This window comes from Salminus brasiliensis, chromosome 13, assembly GCF_030463535.1.
Source record: "Salminus brasiliensis chromosome 13, fSalBra1.hap2, whole genome shotgun sequence".
NCBI lineage: Eukaryota > Metazoa > Chordata > Actinopteri > Characiformes > Bryconidae > Salminus > Salminus brasiliensis.
Genome location: NC_132890.1, coordinates 19,538,205 through 19,563,446, shown reverse-complemented (window position 1 = coordinate 19,563,446; position 25,242 = coordinate 19,538,205). Strand labels below are relative to the sequence as shown.

Sequence of the window (25,242 nt, the reverse complement as noted above, 5' to 3'; positions counted from 1 at the left end):
TGGTGCACATTCATGATGGAACAGGAAGGGGCCAACCCCAAAATGTTCTTACAAAGTTTAAATTGATCAACATCTTATGGTATGCTGAAGCATTAAGAGTTCTTTTCACTGGAACCAAGGGGCTGAACCCAACTCCAAAAACAACCCTACACCATAATTCCTCCTCCACCAAACTTTACACTTGGCACAATGCAATCACACAAGTCCCATTCTCCTGTCAACCGCCAAACTCAGACTCAGTCCATCAGATTACCAGACAGAGAAGTGTAATCCGTCACTCCAGAGAACACATCTCCACTGCTCTAGAGTCCAGTGGCGGCATGCTTTACACCATTGCATCCAACGCTTTGCATTGCCCTTGGTGATGTTAGGCTTGGATGCAGCTGCTCAGCCATGGAAACCCATTCCATAAAGCTCTCTATGCGCTGTTCTTGAGCTAAAGGCTACATGAAGTTTGAAGATCTGTAGCAATTAACACTGCAGAAAGTTAGCGACCTCTGCACAAAATGCGCCTCAGCATCTGCTGATCCCGCTCTGTCATTTTACATGGCCTTCCACTTTGTGGCTGAGTTCCTGTTGTTTCCAATTGCTTCCAGTTTGTTACAATAATGCTGACATTTCACGACTAAACATGTTGCACAGGTGGCATCCTATCACGGTACCACACTGGAATTTAGTGAGCTCCTGAGAGAGACCCATTCTTTTACAAATGTTTCTAGTAGGTGCTTGGTTTTATACACCTGTGGCCATGGAATTAATTAAACCTGAATCCAATGACTTGGATGGGTAATTGAATACTTTTGGCAATATAGTGCACGTCACACTAACCACCTAGCTACCAACCCCATTTTCAGGATATTGAAGTATTTTTATCTTTTTTAACATTTAGTATCTAACATTATAGTTGTAATACTCCATTTAAACAACATTTATTTCATTGCATCATCTTAGCAACCACTGTTTTCAGGATGTTGAGTCCTACTCATGACAGTGCGGCAAAACACAGTTCAAACCACATCATAAAGTTTGCAGAGGATACAACAGTGCTGGGTCTGGTCAGCAAATGGAAACGAGTCAGCATACAGAGAGGAGGTGCAGTGGCTGACAGACTGGTGTAAAGTCAACAACCTTCTCCTGAATGTAGACAAGACCAAGAAAATGGTTGTCGACAGGAGAGCACGACACAACCACTTCGCTCAACATCGAAATGAAATGACAATAAAGCCTCTTGACTTGACTTGACCTATATTAGTTTTATTATTCATTACATCTATACTATGATAATATATGCTACATTATAATAGGATTATATCAGCACATCAGAGCATAAGATCAGACTTTCTATCAATAATTTATATGTAGTTCCGACCAGAGGAGGATGGGTCTCCCCTTTTAAGTCTTGGTTCCTCCCAAGGTTTCTTCCTCCAGCTCCAAGGGAGTTTTTTCTTGCCGCTGTCGCCTTTGGCTTACTTACTGGGGGGTTCAGGTCTCTATGTTTTAATGATCTTTTGTCCCCTTACTGATTTTTTGTAGTTGTAATACTAAGTCGAAATGAATGTACTTTAAATAAATACCATCTGTTGGTGCACTGGTGTGGTCACATGACCAGGGAACACTGAAGCAGGCAGATTATGAAAAGTGTCCATATAAGTGTCCATAATTTCTTGATTTAGATGTTTTTAAATGTGATATACTGAACTAAATAGTTCACTCTTATATATTAATATATTAACCCTGGAAACGGTTAGTATAGCTAAGACCCAATTAGGACGTTTGTTCAAAATATTAGCAGCATGTCAGAAGCCCAAATTACAATAGAATTTGCCATTTCACATATTAAATTCCAGTTTTGTCTTCTCAGTAAATACACAATTGATTTAAAGCCAAATGTAACATAATTAATCTTAAGGTTAGCTTTTTTTGCTAATGTTTGACTAGCCAATAAGTTAGCTAAAAAGACACTGTCACATATATTTTTTTGTGGGTTTGTGGTAACAGATGAAGTTGGATGTTGTGGCACTGATCTATAATCTGCAGACACTGCATATTACTGTTCTCTTATTACTACTACCATTAATTGCATAATCCCTAAATCCAAACTTCATTGTTTTTGGAAGAGCTGCTTCCATGATACAAGCTTTTTTGTACATTGCGCTCAGCTGGTCTGCTGCATTCTGATGGGTTGCCAGGTTGGCATGCATTCCAGCAGAAATCCCCAAATCATCATAAAAACAAAACAAACTTCTCAGTATCTAGAAAATGCAAATACTGACTAAAACTAAGTCAAGTCTGAAGTCATGCAAACAAAGTCTTTTATCAGTGTTGGTCAAGCCCTAAAAAGCCCTACAAGTCCTAAAATTAGCTACTCAAATCAAGTCAAGAGTCCCCCACCTCTACCCGCATGTGTAATGTAATTTGATGTGGTAAAAAAAATCTGATTAATTCTGCAGCCCTAATGATGCACATTCATGTTCACAAATGTATGAAAATTAAATAACTTCTAGTTATTCTGTCACAATCAATGAAATGAAGCTGCCAAATGACTCCATGAGGGCACCACAAGAATCCAATCCATCTATCAAACAGCAGCAGTCTTAGAAATAACTGTGCTTCCTTTGTGACTTATTAAATAATTTTAGAATCAGACTAATTCCCCTAATTCCCTTGACTTTCGCTGCAGAGGGATGAGGGAAGGCAGAGACTGAGAATGTCTTCTCCAGTTCATACAGAATTTAAATAAAGGAGGGCCATCTTTTGTTTATCGTAAGCACTGGAAGCATAGTATAGGAAAATAATTTCAATACTAATCTCATCACAGGCATAACTTTTAAACACTGTGTGTGAGAGCTGAACAATATATTTCCTGTTAATCTGCATTTTGACAATGGCTTCTGCAATACTGATTGTAAATATTAAGAGTTTACAGTTGTGCAGTACATGCCTTGTACCTACACACAATTTTATTATGTACACCTGCAATATAGGTGCTCTGTTTAGGTTTACAATTACCGACTGTACTTCACAAGTTCACGACTGTAGTGCACAAAACAACAACAGTCAGCTTCCTAACCCATTAAAAGTTAAGTACCAGGTACACATCTTGACAGATGTTTGGGTGGTAGACCAAACGATTCTCAGCATATTAGTGAAATTAATGTTATGATTATTAACCCCTTAACGCAGCAAGGCTTATTACACACTAAGGCATATTGTTCAGTAACTACAGGGACACTTACAACACTTTCGGCCTGTTGGCGGGCCATAGGCTTTTTAAATGTTATAATGTGTTAAGATGGGTTTATCTCAAGTACCTATCCAGGGTTCACCAATGTTTTGTATTACACTACAAGACAGTGTATAACAACATCCACGTACATATGCAATCACATATTTTTATTTACAAGATGCAATCCAATAATTTGACTCTGGAGACAGGTACTTACCTGGTAATTTCCTCTTTAAGAGCAGCAGGGTCTGGTGGGTAGAATTTTACCCTCAAACACATGGTAAATGGAGGCTGGGCTATGTGGCAAAACAAAACAGTACATTTATGTCCAATGATACAGTGGCAATTGATATCAAATACCATGATAACTTAAATAAGTGCTGATATTACAAAACAAATGGTAAACAATCAAGTCAAATAATAAACAATAATACATTTTAAATCATGTAAGGGCATAACTTCCTAAAAATAGGAATCTCTAATAAATGTTATTGCATTTGTTAACATTTCATTTGATTTAAAAATAGTGCCATTCTCACTCAATCCTTAATGTATTCTCAGAAATCAGAAACATAGAAAATAGCTATTTAGTGATTAAACTAGACTGACATGCTTTCAGAAATCTGACCTAAAATCTATTTGAAACACTTGTAAGTTCAATAAGAAATGCTTCCTTATGCATACTGATGCAATACAATTAGCCTCATTACAGTCTTATTTATTACAGTAATGATTCCTGTTCCATTAAAGCAATTAGCACCATGTGAATAGGCACTGACTAATACTACTTACATTTCATTTGCTTGGCAATTGACTTGGTAAACTCCAACCAGTGCTGAAACATAAAGAAAATAACTTTTTAGGTTTCATGTGCAGAAAATGCAGAAACAATCAAGCAAAATGGTTTATAATATTTTTCGTTAGCCTTTAAATAGTAACCAAATCATGATATTGGGAAAGTTTAGTAAGTCTAAAATGAAATCATTAATTTGTTATCTTTAATTTGCCAGCTGATTTGTCTTGTAGTAAACATTTATTTAATAATGCCTTACCTTCATCTAATAATGCCTTACCTTCATCTAATTAACTACACAGCTACATATTTTGAGCACTACTTAGACTGACTAGAACATTGATTGACATTTTTATACCATATCATGTGGTTTTATATATATATATATATATACACACACACACTGCTCAAAAAAATAAAGGGAACACTCAAATAAAACATCCGAGATCTGAATGATTGAAATATTGTCCTTGAATACTTCTGTTCTGTACAAAGTTGAATGTGCTGACAACAAAATCACAAAAAAACCACAAAGGAAATCAACGGAGGCCTGGATTTGGAGTCACACACAAAATGAAAGAGGAAAAACACTACAGTCTGATCCAACTTTGATGTAATGTCCTTAAAACATGTCAAAATGAGGCTCAGTATTGTGTGTGGCCTCCACGTGCCTGTATGACCTCCCTACAACGACTGGGCATGCTCCTGATGAGGTGGTGGATGGTCTCCTGAAGGATCTTCTCCCAGACCTGGACTAAAGCATCTGCCAACTCCTGGACAGTTGGTGGATGGAGCAAAACATGATGTATATATATATATATATATATATATACACACACACACACACACACCATTTTGTTGTTCCTGGGATTGTTCTGTGTTTTTCTCTACTTTTTCAACAAAGTCATGAAAAACGTGTGGTAAAATGTATGGTAAACAGATGCACACACAAGTGTTCACAGACATCTATATTTCATTATACACATTATTTTTTATAACAGTAGTAGGCAGCTAGAGTTTTTTAGTATTGGTATATTTGTGTGTATGTTGTGTGAAAACTTGGGGTATAAAGCACATCTATACCAATCATCTCTAAACTCTCCAGCCATACAGGCACAGAAACAGGTCTAGAAATAGCACAGAGCTCTCCATCTAGATTACGTTTCAGATTGTTGTGACCTAATAGCTGAGGCCATCAATACCATTCCCTATTAAATTTCTGCAAGCCTGTTTAGCTCTAAAGACTATTTTGCCAACAAGGAGAAATCCAGTGGGAGCTGTGGAGGTTCAGCAATCAGGATGAAAGTAATGTACTGTTGTTTCAGGTTTACAGCATGCAGTTTACAGAAGGACTTCCCTCAGTTGCCCTCATTATTATTTGTGTCACTCAATGTGAAGGGGTCTCAAGAGGGGTCAGCACAAAAAAGGGCATGACAGTGTGTGTGTGTTTGAATGTGTGGGTACAGGCCTGTCTCAGTAACTCAAGAACCAAAAATAATTGCGATAAACAATACTTATTAAGACCATTTTATGCCACTAATATAAAGAGCAGTGAACTTTTGATAATCGAAAATATGTAGTAATTGTCAGGCCCTCGTTATCGTGCCCATCCCCAGGGCGATCCCGGGCCGCCGCCCACTTCCGCCTTGTTTCATGTTCATATGTGTTCGTTTCGGTAATTTGTGTTTGATTCTCGTTCATGTTTTGCTCCTGGGACTGGGAGGATTTAAGCAGCTCACTGACTGCTACTCGCTGCCGTGAATTGAATCTCCTTGACACTCCACGCGTTGGTGGCATGTTCATGTAGGCTAGAGGTCTGATCTGGTTCAGGAGATCTCCCAGTCAGTAGAGGAAAGCACGTTGCTTCACTTCCTGCTCATGCTCCTTGGAGATCCTAGCTCACAAAACAGTCACGGTGCACTCAGGTTGGGCTTGCCTTGATATCCAGTCTGCCAGCTGGCTCGCCAGCTACTCCCTTCGTTTACCCAGAGCACGGTTCTGGTTTTCAGTTAGAGTTTCCCCTGTGTCCCAAGCGAGGCTTGTGGTTTCTGTTGTCCCCTTCCCTTTAGCATATCCTAAATTTGCCCGGTTTAATCCCTGTCTCTTCCTGCTCCTCCTAGTCCCAGGTTTGTTGTGTTCGCCACTCTGTTTGTCACCTTACGGTTGTGTTCTAGTTTTAACCCTTAGATTGCTGCACCCTGTTTGTTTTACATCTTACTTTGTTATCCCTTTTGTGTTCTAATAAACACCTTGCTTAGTTCCATCTCTGCGAGTGTTCATCCTCTTGTCGGGCTGTACACAACATGACCGTATTAGTGAAAATATCCTACAAAAATAATGCAAATAAAATACATACTGTCTCTTTTGTGTTAATAGGCTCTCTTTGTCTAGCATGGATTTAGGTTTTTTAGATCAGCAAAAAAGAAAAAAAGGGAGACATAAAAGAAGCATCTTTTAACAACAGACACCACACAAGTTTCTGGTTTATGTTTGTCTTGCCTTAAATTACAAGCAACAAATGTCTGTTTATCACTTGAATTAATAGTATGAAAGACTACAGCAGCAGTAAAACTATTATGTTTAAATGTGCTGATCCATAACCATTGCAGTCCGGCCTGCGTGTATGGAGGCACCATAATTAATCGGGTCAATGCACGCCCTGCACTTTTTTCTTAGAGCCAATCATGCTTAGTGGCTGTAACACTTATTGCTGAAAGGAGGTACATGGTAACATGGTAGTAGCATGCTGGTGCTCAGACACAGCACTGCTTAAATGTTAGTTGAACATCAGGTGAGCTTCTATGATGCATCCACAATGGACCATCCAAGTAAAGTTTTACCAAGTAAATGTATTTATTATGGCTTCCCAGATACAAAGAGCCTGTAAAAAATGAGTGGCTATGTAAAAGTTAAACCACCAAATACTTATGGACCTGACTGTATGTGAATGCATACATATATGTACGTATTTTGGCATGTATTGATTTATTTATTGTATACATGGTTATTTCTAAAATATCGTTTCACCTCGCTACTTTCTGCTGGCATGGTTCACAGAAAAACACTCACCCTTTGCTTGTCTGGATCCACATATCTGATGCCAAAATAATCCTTCTCCAGCAGGTTTAGATGGTGGCAGATGAGATCGAACAGATACTGACCCTTGGCATCCTTCTGGAAAGGCAATGAAAAAGGCCAGTGATCAATATTTATTGTACCTTTAATGTAACCTGTTTTTAATTTCAGTGACCAAGCATGTGAAGGGGCTATGGATAATCTGCCAGTAAAATCTAAGGTCTCTTATTTACTGACAGCAGAATGCAGTCAGCTAGAGTTAGAGTATCAGCTAGTGCTAATAGGTTTCAATAAAACATCAAATGAAAAGTACTGTTACAAAAAAAACAATATTTGATTATATCTCAAAGACCTGGAGAAAATTATGTTAGACCACTGTATTCATCAAATGTGACAATGTATTTAAAATACAAAACTAAAAATCTTCAAACCAACTCATTAACTACTTTTATAACACCATTGGAATTTAGTAGTTCAGATATTAGATTGAAAGAAAACCAACATCAACATTCAACTTGCACTTACTACTGCATTGCACTACTCTTAAACTGAGAGACATTCAAGAAACAGATTTCACATCTCTAAAGATAGTTCAAGGCCAATAGAGGGAATACTGGACACCTGCTCTGACTCTCCAAAATCCCTCTCCTCCTCTATCCAAAATCCTCATTAGCATCTGAAATGCAAGGTTAGGTAAAAATGTTTTCCACATCTCCAGTAACATCAAACTCTATTTGAACTGCAGTGGAATGTTTAAGTGATTTTTGTGGCTGTTGCTTTGAGCGGCATAAGCAGGCACCTTGCCTGATTAGGACTAGTAACACCTAAGCAGACACTGTCTCCCTGGTTTGTTCAAGCAAATTATGTTTGTTCGCATACTAAGTCTATAATGACTAGACACTGCCACCTCTTTACAGAAATTTAAAAAATTTACTTTTTTTGGCATTTGGCATTTGTAGAGTGGAATGCAAATGGTAAAGAACATTTTAGGTAAGATTGGTATATTATTCTTAAACAAATTCACAGCACTATCCATATTAAAATAATTGATCCCCACAAAACAGAAGAAGGCTATACAAAGATAGCAAATCATTTTAACGTAACTGTTTGTAATGTAATTAAGAACTAACAATAAAAAGGGACAGTGGAGGTCAAGTTGACATCTGAGATTGCTAGAAAGGCAAGATTAATACTGCTAGACCTATAGGAAGATTTAGCACACTCCGGAGTGGTAATGCAGTGTTATACTGTGCAGCGACACATGCATAAATATGACCTCCATGAAAGCATGAGAAAATCTTCAGAGTCAGAGGTTTTCAAAGTACCATTAGCTTGATTCATTTTGAAAACATTTTTCATAGACTGACCTTTTGACACTGAGCAAAGGTATGTTTAAAGAAAGAATGGATGCAGGGTGCTGTTAATCACTGGATAGATCGATCATGCTTACGGCTTGTGGTAGCAAAGAGGATGTTATGTACTGATGCAGGGAGATAAAAATTTTCTTTGGACCCTTTTTTGTTATTTGGAAACTATAAAAAACATACATGCACATACACACACTGCAGGGGCAGTGGTGGCTCAGCGGTTAGAGCGCCGGGCTATCGATAACAGGGTTGTGGGTTCAATTCCCGGGCTTGGCAAACTGCCACTGTTGGGCCCTTGAGCAAGGCCTTTTAACCTCTCTGCTCCCCGGGCGCTGGAGTTCGCTGCCAACCGCTCTGAGTGTGTGTGTACTCACTGCCCCTAGTTCACTAGTGTGTGTGTTCACTACCACAGATGGGTTAAATGCAGAAGTCACATTTCGCTGTACAGTGACAAATACGTGCACCTTGCTTTACACACAGATAGTAGTATGGGATAATGTATATAACAATTTTGGAGCATTGCTACAAGGATCTGATTGCATTCAACAACAAGTTAGTAAGGTCAGAATGATGGATGATCACCAGCCCGCCTCATTTCAAACAGTATTGGATGGAGCACTATTATTCCAAAAAGCACAGTTCCACTGCTTCAGTGTTTTACAAGGACTAGTCAGGCTGCATGTGCATGCATTTGCAAAGGTGCAACTTAAAGTAGTGGAATGAATCAGCTTAATTTGTCTTGGTTGTAACTTGTTCTCAGGTTAAGCTCAAAAAAGCCAGGCTTTTGCAGTCACAGTGCTGAGGCTATGCAATGGTCCACCACTGGAATTGATCATTTTCCTGATTAGTTTATTGAACTTGCTGGGGTTTTTTTATGTGCATGTTGTGCTTGTAATTACTGTTATAAAACTTACTAATTGACTTCTGATCAACTAATCTTTTACCACTGTTTAAAAAATACTTCTGATAGTCTCTTTCTCCCACAATCGATATTTTGCTGAACTATTGCTTTAAAGTGGAACACAGGGGGCACAGGGAAGCAGGCATGAGGCGTCAGCATCATACAGGAGTGTAGGGATGAGGGTTCCTGCCGTTAGGCAGTCACCACTGTCACTTCTAAACACTTCCTCACTACAGACTAGTAATCCTCAATGACATGTCTGCTTAATGGAGTCTGGCTTAACACACACACATTGCTACTCTTACTGGAGCCTGAAACACAGACATACATACACTCACAATACATACACAAAAGCAGAAAGACATGCATGCTCCTGCTTTAAATATTTTGTATGGAGCATAATTTTGCATTAGTCTTGCATGGCGAAGGAGCTGATATTACTCTCACTCCCTCTCAGCTTCTGGAGCCAGACAAAGCTTTCTTTGAGCGTGCCTCCATATCTTCAACATATAAGCCACAGTTTGTACAGCATTTTCTTAATCTAATTGTGAGTACAGCGAGTTACTCCAGTAGGGGCAAATCTGTCAATAGCAGATTAGCAATTTACCAATGAGGTAAAAATGGCAAGTGCTTTTCTGTTTTTTCTTGTCAGTAGTAAATCTTTTAGACATTTTAAATGAAAGATGCATTTTGATAAATCTCTCAAAACTCCTTACAAAACTTAATAAAACAATATGATATTGTTTTAGGAAAGATATATGTTATATTAAGGAAGTGGTGCTATGAAAGAGAGTGACAGATTGTTTTCTACTCTGAGCAGAAGAGATGTTAGAATACCTGTGCGACCTGTGTGAGATAAAAAAAAAAAATGTGCTTGCTGATATGTGGGTGTGCTTAGCAAATGTTTCTCCTGTCCAGTTTAATGCGGTTGCAAACTCAACTATGTTCAGATTATCCTGCCCCCAGACCAGTGTACTTGCCACAGAGCTCCATGCATGAGCCGCTGACTTCCCCCCATGCTGTTTGAAAGTCTCATCAGCGTTTCATGTCACTTACCATCATCTGCATCACATCTGTTACTCACTCTCTAACTAGAGCTATTTAGTCCTAGACACTGTTCATCTGCCCCACACTATTGCTTTACATATTCACTTACAGCATACAATGTACAATGAATTTACCAGTTTACACCATAAAAATGCACCATGTTATAAACCAAAAGTAATATCAAACCGGTTTCATAAACATGACCGTGTTCTTTGGGGTCTACCCAATTACCAGATCAAAATCCAGCATACTCATCAACTGAAGTATCTAAAACCCTTTCTTCTGTTTTAACTATTCTTCAAAAATAGGATAAACATAAATAAACAAAAACAACTAATAAAATGTCCAAGCATGCAGTGGATTCTCTAGGTCCATCAAAACATATTTTTTGACCTTATAATTCTCATATTTGTCTCATGTTTAATACACACATGCTCACAACTCTGACCATTAGATACTGCTGGAATTTGGTAAATATTACAAGTCATTTGAGGACCTTTTCTCTTATTATTATTATTATTATTATTATTATTATCATAGTATTCTTAGGTACTATCATTTCTAAAATAATAAAATTATAAACTAAACTGGTTGATATTAGTTATCAGAAATTCCGGGCCTCTCTCGATGCTGCTGTCTTATCTTCACCAAAACTCACAAACAGTGCAACGCCCTATTGTTACCTACAAACTCTCTAATTGCAGGATCTGTGTGACAGAGGGAACAATAATGGAGGAGCTTGGTGGATTCCTAATTAAGCCTAATGTCACATCTTGGCTCTTCCTGCTACTAACAAAGTGTTGAAAGATATTATGTCTTTGTCCACAATAAACACTAAAAAAACAAATGTACACACATCTCAAATACCTGGACTGGCTAGGGGTTTGTTGACCGTGATTAGATTGAACATTAAAAAATGGCAAAAAGAGAGTTCAGAAAAAAGATCACTAAAAAAAATGAACTTTCTTTTTTCTTCTGAAAAAAGAAAGTTCAGAAAAAAAGATCACTGTCCTGCACAAACAAAGAAGAGGATGCAAAGAGATAACAAAAAAAAGGCACTGAATGTTCATAGAGATACCGTTGGAAGCATTTTGTAAGTTTAAAGTTGAAGGAGCCCTGGCTACACTACCTGGAAATGGCAGAACCCAGATTTCTTAGGATTCCTGACTGCAAAAGACCTGCACTAAGATTTGGTGGCAGCTGGCACTGAGGTTTTTCTCCATGTCCGTACACTTCTACTGACCTAAAAGCACAAGAGAATTTGGTTCCAATTTGCCCAAAATCAGATAAATAAGCCACATAATTAAAATTTTGTTTTTAGAGTGATAAAAACTTACATTTTTCAGGTCTATAGATCAGCTGTATGTCTGGAGAAGGAAGAATGAAGCATACACTGAACAGAATTCCAATTCCATATCCAGTCTTGGTTCCTCCCAAGGTTTCTTTCTCCAGCTTTGAGTGAGATTTTCCTTGCCACTGTCACCATTGGCTTGCTCACTGGGGGTCTTAGATTTTTCATGTCTTTTTATGTTATTGTATTTTTTAATTACTGATTAAGTAAAGCTGCTTTGTGACAACAGTTATAAAAAGCACCATACCAACAAATTTAATTAGATTTTATTAAAACATAAAACTTAAACCTATTTAAATGCATATTATGTAATGTTACTCTAGGAGAACACTTATCATTCACTACTCACTCAGTATGGATTTGTGCATCAGACCTGTGCTAACACAAAAGAAGGCATAATAATAAACATCCCTTGACTCCCAAGATTTATGGTCCATTAATTCTAGGAAATGAAAGCTTGCGCAATCTCACCTATAGCCACGGCTCACAATCCTACCATCTGACTCCAGATTTTTATTGTTTCAGCTTGTTCTCATATGCAGAAGATTATTCTTCTCATTACTTACTTCTTCCTACTACTACTACTCCTACTTACTAATCTTACTTCTTACTACTACTACTCTTACTTCTTATATTTAATTTCAGACTTTTTATGTTGTAGAGTAAGTCGGTTTAGGTATTTATATTTACCAATATATAGCTCACCAAAATCTACATTTAGATAATTCCACTAGCATAGCATGATGTGCATATAAAAACTCTATTTCTCCAAGTCAAGTCAAGTCAAATTTATTTGTATAGTGCTTTTTGCAACTGTTGTCATCACAAAGCAGTTTTAGATAATTAGTCTTTAGTAAAAGACAGAGACAAAAAAGAAAAAAAGGAAGACATGAAGTCAGACATGAGTTTTCAGCTTAGATTTAAAGATTGAGACTGTGTCTGAGTCCCAAACATGACCTGGAAGGTTACTCCAGAGTTGGGGGGCCTTATAAGAAAAAGGCTCTTCCCCCTGCTGAGGATTTCTGAATTTTGGGAACTACTAAGAAGCCAGCACCCTGAGATCTAAGTAATCTTGATGGTTTGTAATATGTAATAAGATCCCGCAGGTACTCAGGAGCGATGCCATGTAGGGCTTTATATGTTAATAGAAGGATTTTGTATTCAATATGGAATTTAACTGGGAGCCAATGAAGAGCTGATAGAACTGAACTGATATGGTCAAATTTTCTAGTTTTAGTAAGGACCCTGGCTGCGGCATTTTGAACCAGCTGAAGTTTATTAAGGTTCCTGCTGGAACAACCTGACAAAAGTGCATTACAGTAATCTAGCCTTAAGGTAATAAAAGTGTGTACTACCTTTTCTGCGTCCTAGAGATAAGGAGTTTCTTAGTTTGGCAATGTTCCTAAGCTGCATAAAGGCTGTCCTACTAATATTAGCTATATGTTGCTCAAATGATAAATCTGAATCGAATATCAGCCAAGTCTAACATTAAGTCTAAGTTTATTTCTAGTGTCTTTTGGACCTAAAAGGAGAACCTCAGTTTTGTCACTGTTAAGAAGAAGGAAGTTGTGTGACATCCAGAGTTTTATATCCTTTACACAGTCCTCCATTTTATGTAATCTAAATGTATCGTCAGGTTTGGCTATAGAGCTTTGTGTCATCTGCATAAAAATGGAAATTTACGTCATGTCTGCTTATAACTGAGCCCAGTGGTAACATGTATAATGTAAATAGCGGTCCTAAAATTGAGCCTTGCAGAACTCAATATCTTACTTCTGTGTAATTTGAAGTGCAATAATATGCAATAATATTTAACTTGATTTAAATGTTTTTTTTTTCATTTATAAGATAAAAGATTAAAAGATAACTCTGCCTGTGCTTAATATGTACAATTTAAGCAAATAATACATTTGATGAAATCTAGTTGTTTCTATAAAAAAAGAGAAATCATTCAAATAAGTTGTAATGTAAAGTGGCAATAACTTTACATTATATTAATACATTTACATATATATTAATAAGTAGGAAACCACTAGACTACACTACTTACTGTGGAGTGTCATCTAACTGACTGTGTCATGTAGTAGAACTAGATGGACTGGCTATGGACATTTGAGGAGGTGTGAGATTTTAAAGATTAATTTAAGGTAACAACCATCAGTCAATATTTAAAGTCTTGTTAAATTTTAAACAAGACTATAAAGATTGTTTAAACTGTTTATTAAATATTTACTTACACATTCAATGTAAGTGAGCTGAAAGGCACTTAGATTTGATTAAACAGCAGCAATTTTAAATAGAATGTTTTGTAACATAAATGATCTACGCTATACAATTGTACATACATTTACACATTTGCCCTAATTTATACATGCTATAAATTTATACATTTGCCCTAATATGAACAAACAATATTGGTATTTATTAAATGTTTTCTTGTTGAGTTACAATGTTTTTGTCACTCTGTTTCTTGGAGTATCATATTTTATATTACAAAAAACAAGCCAATAATACATGTAACGTAATATATTTGGTGTAGCACACAATCGTGTAGAATGCACACTGTATACTGAAACAGCTGTCTTGTGTCTCTCTTTAATTTACCTGTCAACTATTTCCCATATCCAATACCAAAGTCATACTATGTATAATAAAAACACAAAATTAAAAGGTAAAACATCTAAAAATATTGTCTTTTGTTAAAAAATTTAAGACACCTTTTAAAATGGCCGCCAGCAAATGTGAACACTTGGATAGACATATTTTAGTATGCGGTTATCTGATCCTAAAATGAAGTTATCAAAAATGGCAAAAACTTTTTTCTACTTATTTAAATAATGTATGTCTATTCTCATGTGTCCTATGTACAGTACTGTGACACTGAAATTTCCTTCAGGATGAATAAAGTTCTATCTTATCTCATCAAGTAAAATAATACACAATTTTTCCTTTAAATTTTTTGAGCTCAAAGATAGTAGTGTACTTACTGGGTTTTTTTATTTGAGCTTATAGGGTACAATGAGTGAAATAAGTATTGAACATGTCACCAATTTTCTGAGTAAATATATTTCCAAATTGCCACCAGATGTCTGTAACAACCCATCCAATTCACATATACAAGAAAGACATTGGTGGTGCTGTCGCATTTGCTCCTTCACTATCAGCATCTCACAGGAACAGAAATAATGCTTCATGTTAAGATATTGGGTTTGAAGACTGTGGATTAGAGGAGCATATAAATATCATACAATATATTTCAAAAAGGAAAAGTGAGTGAGAGTTGGGTAAAAAAAACAAAAGCAGCAACAGAGGAACAATGAATAATAGAAGGGAGTCATGGAAACATTAGGGGGAGATTCAGAGGTGGATTACAGCAGACTCAACATCTACATTCCCATACCAAATAATCCCAATCGCTTATTGACCCCCTTGAACTAATAACAGCACCTCTCCAGAATATTACATATAGTGATGCACCGAAATGTAAAGTCCTGGCTGTTAAAGGTTGTTTGTTTTTCCAAAACTAAAAAGTAAAAAAAATGCACTTTATTGTAATTAATTAAATATTCTTTCAATAGGACAAAACTGAGCTAAGAATAACTAAAAAGCGATTCCAGATTAATCTGAATCACACAATGAGTGAGAACAATAATAATAATTATTATTATTATTATTATTAGTCTATTTCCTTGATAAATTGACTAATGCCTTTGATTTAAGTTTGTCTTCCACCTGGCAGGAATGGGCTTTCATAGATTTGTGATTTAGTTTTAGACAGTTTTTATGTATATGCCACTGGCTCTACTTTAAAGATGTCTGCCCACTCCACCAAGATTTAATCCCATTCCCACAGAAAATCTGCATAATTCGTAATAACCTAAACATTTTGGCCCACTTCCCACTCCATTTTACAGACATTATTTGACAGTATTTAGTAATAAATGCTCTTGCGCACAAAATGTAATTTCTTGGTGAAGTAACACCACCATCATCTATTTATTTCTGATAAACACAAAACAAAAATTCAACCACAGGATGTTTATGGATCATAAACATTTTTGGGCCATTTCCGGCAGCAATCTTAGGTTTAGGGTGCTTGGTGATTCACATTATTTAGTTAATCATTTTTAATATCTAAGATTCTAAGTAAAAATAGAAAAAAAGGTCCTGTGGCTATGTGTCTTCCTCCAGTTCTGCATTTGAGAGAGAGACTCAAAGTAATTGTTAAATGTAGTTAGAGACATTTTGAATGACGACTTCTTAACTGATAGAGAAAGTGTTTAATGTATTTAGGTTTGTGTATATTATTCAATGTGAGTGTAGTAGAATGTGGAGACCTTAATGCTCATCTCTTTGTGTGGTGTGGTTGGGAAGCAGTGTCGTTCAGGTTTGCAGCTTGAACCATGGTGCTCCAGTTTTAAACCAGCGTTTGTAACTGAAAGACACCCAGTTCATTGGGCATGTAGCCTGTATTAGTTAAAAAGTTTCTTACATCACCCCACCCCTCTGCTCCTCTAGTTTTGTAAACAAATAACTCTCACTAGTTTTCACTCTGTTGCTGAGTTGTACTTAAGAGCAATTCTTAGCTACAGTTGTGCCCAAGTTTCACTGCCTGCCCTAAATTCAGTCCACTTCTAGTAAACAGTGGGAAACAGCCAGTGACAAGAGACAACTTATCGAAGCAGATCCCTAAAGGCAGAATTAGTATGATTTTTAATTGCTGCTTAAACACACACAAAACAGTTAATCAAATAAATCAAACTTTATTTCCTGATTGTTTCACAGTGGTTATGTTTTAAAGCACAAACAAACACTGTGGTAAGGATTCTGTGTGAAGGCAGTTGAAGCACCGGTCATCCTACTTGCTGCTGTGTAATCTCTTTGCTCCATGTGTGTGTGGTTTGGCAATGCATGTCCAGTGTATTTATGAGGGAGAGCATTGAGGGGAGGGGTTTATGTTTTTTTTAGTTCAAATGTCAACAATTTTGTACAAAATTGCAGACTCCCATTTAATTGACAATGTATAAATCTTCATTTTCTGCAGATACATTTAGTATAATAGTTCTTCTTAAACATTTTTGTGAGGTGACTGCACTCCAAAGTAAATGAGGCCCTTTCAGTGGGTGGTGTGTGTTTCTGTAGAGTTGTAAGTGAGCAGGCATTTTGCTTTTGCTCACTCAGCTTTTGTTGTCTCTCCGTGTAGAGAAGAGCAGACCTAATGCATATGAATGACAAGCAGTTGTAAGAAAGAAGGCTATATTGAAATTCTGCACAAGGTATTTAAAAGTGCTAGGGCCAGTCAGAGCTCCTAATTATGCAACAAATTGAGGTTTTTGCTTGGACTGCAGCAAACAACACACACAAGTACCCAGTGTACCCATCCATCACCCAGCTACAGTCATTACTCCCTGCCTGGCTCTCTTGCTCAGCACACGCTCAGCACACACTCACTCACACACTCACACTGACACACACACACACACACAGGCCTTTTAAGAGGTTAACGCCACACACCTACCTCAACCATCATTGCTTTATTGTGCACACACAGATCCCACTAAAGCATAATACACTGTGTGCAGAATTATTAGGCAAATGAGTATTTTGATCACATCATCCTTTTTATACATGTTGTCCTACTCCAAGCTCTACCAATCAAGTAAATCAGGTGATGTGCATCTCTGTAATGAGAAGGGGTGTGGTCTATTGACATCAACACCCTATATAAGGTGTGCTTAATTATTAGGCAACTTCCTTTCCTTTGGCAAAATGGGTCAGAAGAGAGATTTCACAGACTCTGAAAAGTCAAAAATTGTGAGATGTCTTGCAGAGGGATGCAGCAGTCTTGAAATTGCCAAACTTTTGAAGCGTGATCACCGAACAATCAAGCGTTTCATGGCAAATAGCCAACAGGGTCGCAAGAAATGTGTTGGAAAAAAAAAAAAGACGCAAAATAACTGCCCATGAATTGAGGAAAATCAAGCGTGAAGCTGCCAAGATGCCATTTGCCACCAGTTTTGCCATATTTCAGAGCTGCAACATTATCAAAAAGCACAAGGTGTGCGATACTCAGGGACATGACCAAGATAAGGAAGGCTTAAAAAACGACCACCTTTGCACAAGAAAAAGACTGTAGCCAAGACTGGGCCAAGAAATATCTTAAGACTGATTTTTCTAAGGTTTTATGGACTGATGAAATGCGAGTGACTCTTGATGGGCCAGATGGATGGGCCCGAGGCTGGATCAGTAAAGGGCAGAGAGCTCCACTCCGACTCAGCAAGGTGGAGGTGGGGTACTGGTATGGGCTGGTATTATCAAAGATGAACTTGTGGGACCTTTTCGGGTTGAGGATGAAGTGAAGCTCAACTCCCAGACCTACTGCCAGTTTCTGGAAGACACCTTCTTCAAGCAGTGGTACAGAAAGAAGTCGGTATCGTTCAAGAAAAACATGATTTTCATGCAGGAAAATGCTCCATCACATGCATCCCTTGTTCACCTGATCTGAACCCCATAGAGAACCTGTGGTCCCTCATAAAATGTGAGATCTACAGGGAGGGAAAACAGTGCACCTCTCTGAACAGTGTCTGGGAGGTTGTGGTGTCTGCTGCACGCAATGTTGATCGTAAACAGATCAAGCAACTGACAGAATCTATGGATGGAAGGCTTTTGAGTGTCATCGTAAAGAAAAATTTTTTTTGTGTTGTTATATTGGTTTACCTGGTGAAAATAAACAAGTGAGATGGGTATATATTTGTTTTTTATTAAGTTGCCTAATACTTCTGCACAGTAATAGTTACCTGCACAAACAGATATCCTCCTAAGATAGCCAAATCTAAAAAAACACACACTCCAACTTCCAAAAATATTAAGCTTTGATATTTATGAGTCTTTTGGGTTGATTGAGAACATAGTTGTTGTTCAATAATAAAAAGAATCCTCTCAAATACAACTTGCCTAATAATTCTGCACACACTGTAGAGCTAAATATACTGTGAAATGCATGATGTGTTCTTTAAGGAATGCATCGATTTCAGAAATATTGACTGCTGTTGCTCATTAAGGGGTCATATTCTGAGTGACAAAGATCTAAAACAAACAGTGGACAAGAGCCAATCAAATGTTACACTGATATTGACATTTACATTTAACACACTGATAATTTTTTTTAAAGTGATGTGGATTTGTAACCCTTAAGACTACATATGGTTTACCCATCTCTATGCCCCCCCCACTACATTGTTTTATTTAAACATTTAAAAAAAGAAGCATTTTCCTTATAAATATTGCAGATTATTTTCATAATAACATTTGCTTATTTAAACTACATTGCTTTACTAATTATATGCAGCAGAGCAGGTAGTAAGTTTCTGTAAGTAAATAGTAATAGGTTACATGGCTGACATTAGATGCTTAATAATATAACATTGCATTTTTTCTGTTAATATTAAGTTAATATTTTTTGTTGTGTACTTCACCAGAAGATCTGTATTTTTCCTTTATGTTTTTCCAAAGTTTATTGCTGAGTTGTAAAGATCTGGGTCATGGTTACGGATGTGTAAGAACCCCTAATGGAAGAGAAATGGAAGCAACATCTGAATGTGTCAACCAAATAACCATTCTAATGAATTCCATTTCTTGAAATGCTTATAAGAGTTTTATGTTCTCTTTTTAAAACCATGGTTTTAATGGGGGTGCAATGGGGTGAATGGACTTGCTCATTATCATTTAAAGGATCAGTAATGGTTCTTCTGAAGAGGGCGGTTTAGACGAGCTAAAATGGATACTGTTGGTGCTACATCCAGCTATTTTGGCCAATGTATGTCACAGATATTTCATTACAACCACAGGGAACTGTTACAACACATGAAAAGGAGGAATGATATGTGACCTTCTGTGATGTTCTTCATATTAAAGTCACTGCATTAAAATAACACCAGCCCTGTAATATGTTGAAGTGCAGCTGCTTCAACATGTACAGCCATAGCATCCACCTCACATCAACCTGGCATCTATGAGTGGACACATATATGGCTGAACCTCATACACATACGAGTGTGTACGCAGCCCAAGATTTGGTGAAATACAAAACCCTAGCCTTCAGTCCATCATGCTTGACTAAAGCTATTTGTCAAAAGTAGGCGATTAGGTGATGCCTCTGTCATTGCTGCCCATCCCTGTGCAAAGGCTGAGGACAGTAATTCTGGATGACAGGGGAGAGGCAGCTCCCTCTCCAGCTCATGCACCCAAGGGTATGTATATCAGATGAGAGCAAACACCAACAGATTTCATTCCCCCTGCCATGTACAAATTTGCCTTGCTTTTTTAAATAAAAGAGTTTGATGCACTGCATACAGTGGGGCAAAAAAATTATTTAGTCAACCACTGATTGTGCAAGTTCTCCTACTTAGAAAGATTACAGGAAAAGTTTGACCTCTGTCATTGCCAACAAAGGTTATGTTACAAAGTACTGAGTTGAACTTTTGTTATTGACCAAATACTTATTTTCCACCATAATTTACAAAAAAAATCTTTAAAAATCCTACAATGTGATTTCCTGGGTTTTCTTTTCTCATTTTGTCTCTCATAGTTGAAGTGTACCTATGATGAAAATTACAAACCTCTCTCATCTTTCTAAGTAGGAGAACTTGCACCAGTGGCTGATTAAATACTTTTTGCCCCACTGTAGTTAAAGCATTATGTAATTATTTTTACCTTTATTAAGTCGCTCCTAAATTATGCTGATGTTCCACTGATGTGTGTAATAAGGAAAACAGCATCTTTGTCATTCCCACTCTAGGCTTGACACTCTGGTTACTGCATGTAACTTATGACATGGGCAGAAAATGCTACTATTTCTTACATAATGCTGCTTTAAGTTATAAAATATGTTGTTTACTGCACAGCATATTTTATGCATGGACACTATGATGTCCCAAAAGAGTGCTTGAAAGAGATTTAAGGTTAAGTTCAGTTCTGTCCATTAACTTGGACAGATTATAAATAACAGACAAAAAGTGCTTTTTAAACAAAGCCAAATACGGGCCATAATATAAAAAAAATAGATTAACAAATGATATGTTGACTTATTACACAAAGCTGCATTTCTTTTTCTTGAGCTTGCCAGTTGTAGACAGTTGTAGAAACACTGGGGTTCAACCTCTTTTTGTCTTACTTCATGTTCACTACGTCAGATTCAAAACTCATTATGCTATAAATTTGTGCCATGTCTTGATCAAAAGACTGACATTTTTAGACATTTTATGCTGACCAATCATCATCCATGTCCTTGAATGAGTTCATAGGTCCCACTCACACACATACAAATGCAAACAAGTTGACAGATATTCATCATCAGCAATGAGCAATCAGCAATGCATAGCTGGCAGTGCAATAGGGAAGACATAGACAATAACAGCAAAAACTATTCTAATATTCAGATTCTCATCTTATCTCAGATAGCCTCTACATTTTCTAAGAAAAACCTGACCTTGACCCTCCTCTATGGACAGTGTTACCTTAAACCTCGGGCAGCAAACTACAATTTGACCAAAATGTTTTTGTCTCTTTGACAGGTGCCTCTTGGGGCTTTGCTTTCTCCTGTGGTTTCACTTTCTCTTTCTTTCATTGTGAGTCATGAACGCTCAGGAATGTTCAAAATAGTTGTGAATGACAAAAGTGAAAGAAGCAAAGAGGAAGGGACAGCATGAGGGAAAAAGCCGTAACCTAATTAAATCATGCTAATTATGCAAACAGGACATGCAATTGTACGGGTCAGTTAAATTCAGTTGGTGTCTATGCATGTTCTTGCACATGAGAGACCACAATTACATTAGCAGCCATGGACAGAGCATGACTGTGGTCTGGGAACCTATGCTTAAACAATAAAATGCAAATTCTTCAAGTTTGGGACTTGGCCTGGAGTCTGGGTTGGCTTTCCAGTGGTCTACATGAAAAGCCGGGCCCACCAGCTGGTGTGGAGGGGGCGGAGTTGGGGGTGAAACAGAGCTGAACTGACAAGTGGGGGTACATGACAGTACATCTCCTGGCTTGAGAAACAGGAGGAGGAGTTTAGTTGATAGGAGGAGGAGTCCTTCTCCCAAAATGTAGTTAATGTCAAAACTCTACATGAGCTATGGCTTATACTTTAAACAAAACTAGATATGTGACTTACTCAGTAGACATGAAGGGAGAAGAATATAAGCCTGTGACTAATATTAACCTGGTTTGTGGGGACATTAATGTGATGTATTTCTAAATGCATTAAGTGTGTAAGTACTTGACAAGACCACAACTGTGCTATTATTTATTGCTTCTTAATTGCCCACATTTTACCATTACAACATTCTTTCCAGACAGTAGGTTTTGTAAATATCAAAAATACAATAAAGATATCATGTATACATTACCTTCATTCAACATTACACAATACTGCTCTTCACAAAATTAAGCAGGACTAACATAGGTGGTAACTAATAAAGTATAAGTATAAAACCAATATCTGTACTTTACCTTTTACTTCTACCCCCTATATTTCCCAAGAAAAATCTGTACTATGCACTCACTACATATTTAAAACAGCCTTCTTAAACAGAGCACAGCTTTGGGACTGATCTGAAGGAAATGTGACTTGGCTCCGATCTAATCTTCATGAAACAACTGATTATTTATTTAATGTGATGAAACGCTCTGACAGAAAACCAACACACATTGATCAAATATAAAATATTGATATTGCCAACTGTCTCTTAAAAGCAGTAAATACATGGAAACAGTTAAAAAGAGAGAAAGAGTTATTCTTAAGAGAATTCTGAGAAGTGTCACCATAGTTTATGGGTTTTGTAGTTTGGTAAATTACTTTACAGTTTGGATATAACTGCAATGCGAAAAGGTACAACAGAATTGTAATTTTAAGGAAATCTGTTCAAATTAAGGCCTGAAGTAAAAAGTGAAAAGACAGGAATAGACTATTAGTCTTAAGAAATGTGTTCACATTTTATACTTTCATACTTTTACTTCAGTACAAAATGTAAACCATAATTTCTTACTAAAGTATTTTAAACTGGAGTATTTGTTACTTCTGCTACCTCTAAGGACTAATTATGCTCTTTTTGTACTTATTGTGGTCCCACACATTTGAACAAAGGGCACACCTGGACACTTGCCATAAACTACATAAACACAAACACAAGTAAATCAACATAATGAAATGCTGTAGTATTCCAAAAACTTGAAATTCTTACATAAAATATAACATTAAATACTGTTTTTAATAATTACATAAAACTGGTGACACCACTAGATACAGAAGAAAATGTATTTTGCTTTTTTGCTTTCAAACATATAGAATAGTCTTACAAATAACTACAGCAAGCTTTAGCTTTACCCAAATAACGTAAGGTTTGATCATGTATTTGGACTGTATTTGGTCATTGGTCAACAGGTGGGATGGTGATGTGTTAAACCAGGACACACTCTGCAGTCCAGAGAGCTTTTCTTGTTTGGAAAAAAAACATGCACAGTATTCCCAAGGACATTTAAGAATTTAGCAAAGCAGTCATATCAGCAAGAAACCAAAATTCCCATTTAGAAGTTTGATGCGTCTGGATCTTTGAGCTGCTCCTTAGGAGTTCAGTGCAGTATAGTGAGCCCACACTAATGATTCACAATCTATATTGAGCAGACACCCCAGCATTACTCACTGTCTTTATGCTAATCCACAGAATGCCTCTATTGTGTAACCAGCATTCTGCCCTGAAAGCATTTGCTACACTTTTTCATTGAGCAAAAAGTACTTACACAGCAGTGGCATAACTAAGCCTGAGTGAATGAGTCTGGTGCATGAGACATTCATAGAGGGACAAAGAACTACCTTTCTACAATGGGCAGCAGGTGCTCAACACACACCCGAGCAATTTGCAATCCTATAAGGGAGACTTTTGCTAGCGAACAACATGAGCCAAGAGTAGAGCCAGCTAGAGCAGACACATAAATGTCAATCGTCTCAAATACTTAAGGGTTGCCATTTGAAAGTTGTATGTAGGGTTAGGGTTAAGAGAGTCTTAGGGTTTGAAGTTATGGTTAGGTTTGTGAGAGCCTTAGAATTTAAGAATACAGTTATGGTTAGAACAGACTTATGGGTTATATCTGAGGTTAGCATTTGGAGAGTCTAAGGAATTAGATCTAAAATTAGGGTTTTACAAGCTTTAGGATTTTCATCTAGAGTTAGGATTTGTACAGCCTTAAGGGAATAATGTAAGGTTAATGTGGGAGCTTTAGGGTTTGGAACTAGGACAAGGGTCAGTATAGCATTGAAGAATAGAGCTATGCTTAGGGTTCTGAGTCCCTAAAAGTTTGAAGCTAGGCTCAAGATTAGTATGTGGGCTTATGCAGTGGTATAATTACCAAAAAAAAGTCTAATTAAGTATACTTTAAATAGTTCCATTTAAGTACAGTTAAGTACACTGAACACAAAGTTGTGCCTTTCCACTATTTCAGTACAATTCATTAAACACATATGGACAAAATTGTTGGTACCCTTCGGTTAATGAAAGTTATTTCTGTGACCATTGTGGGTTTTTCCTTCATTAATCGAGGGGTACCAACAATTATGTCCTCGTGTGTATGTACAAAAACAGTTGTTCCATCTTAGCACTCTAAGTACAATAATCATTAGTTTGGCAAAAATACACTTTAGTGCACTGTAGCAAAATTGAGCCTCTTCTTTCACTTGGATAGGGTTGGGAGAGCCTTAAGATTAGGAGCTATGTTTAGGCATGTGAAAGCTTTAGGGTTTGGAGCTAGGCTTATGTTTAGTATAGGCTGAAGGGTTACATCTAGAGTGAGGGTTGGGAGTTTCTTAGAGTTTGGAGTTGGGGTAAGTGTTTGTAGGGACTCGGGATTTGGAGTTAGGGTTAGGGTTGTTAGGCCTATTCTAAACAGAAAAATTCTAACCAGAAAAGTCTTAAATTCTAAGGCTCTAAGGGTTTAATCTAAGACTGGGATGTAAAACCCTAAGGGTTTGGAGGTTTAGAATAGGCTTAAAGTCGATGACATACTTTGTCACCCAGAACCATGAGATCACAGATCAAGGTCATAAAATAATCATAATAATTTGCTCTCAAACTGCATTTTACAACCTTTGAATATTTAGAACAAGTACCCATATATTAATTTTCAGTAACACTCTTAAACAACTAAAATGCTGCAGATTTGTTTTTTGTCTGATGCAATACATATGTTTCATTTTAATCAAAGTTTTAGCCCACATCACCTGCACTCAACATACAACTCGATGTCATGTCCTGGTAGATTTATTTGCACAACTCTTCTATTTCATTTGCACACATGAGTAAAATGTCAACTTCACAGGTCCAGAGATCAAATCACTCACTTCCACTTTCTAGTGATAGTATGATACTTAATATACACATTAAGTAATTTATTAGAAACACTATTCTAAAATGGATAGGGCATACCTTTACT

The 25,242-nt window shown here is 37.0% G+C and overlaps 1 protein-coding gene across 3 annotated transcripts in view; it reads right to left on the bottom strand.

The window, feature by feature from the left end:
- frmd5a (FERM domain containing 5a) overlaps positions 1-25,242 on the bottom strand; it is a 128,402-nt gene that overhangs the window by 38,508 nt on the left and 64,652 nt on the right. For all 3 annotated transcript variants that reach the window (XM_072694606.1, XM_072694608.1, XM_072694607.1), the window contains exons 2-4: positions 7,089-7,193; positions 4,019-4,061; positions 3,444-3,522 (exon numbers count right to left, since the gene is read on the bottom strand). In XM_072694606.1, coding sequence (XP_072550707.1) covers positions 3,444-3,522; positions 4,019-4,061; positions 7,089-7,193 — 227 coding nt within the window. The remainder of the gene's footprint in view (positions 1-3,443; positions 3,523-4,018; positions 4,062-7,088; positions 7,194-25,242) is intronic.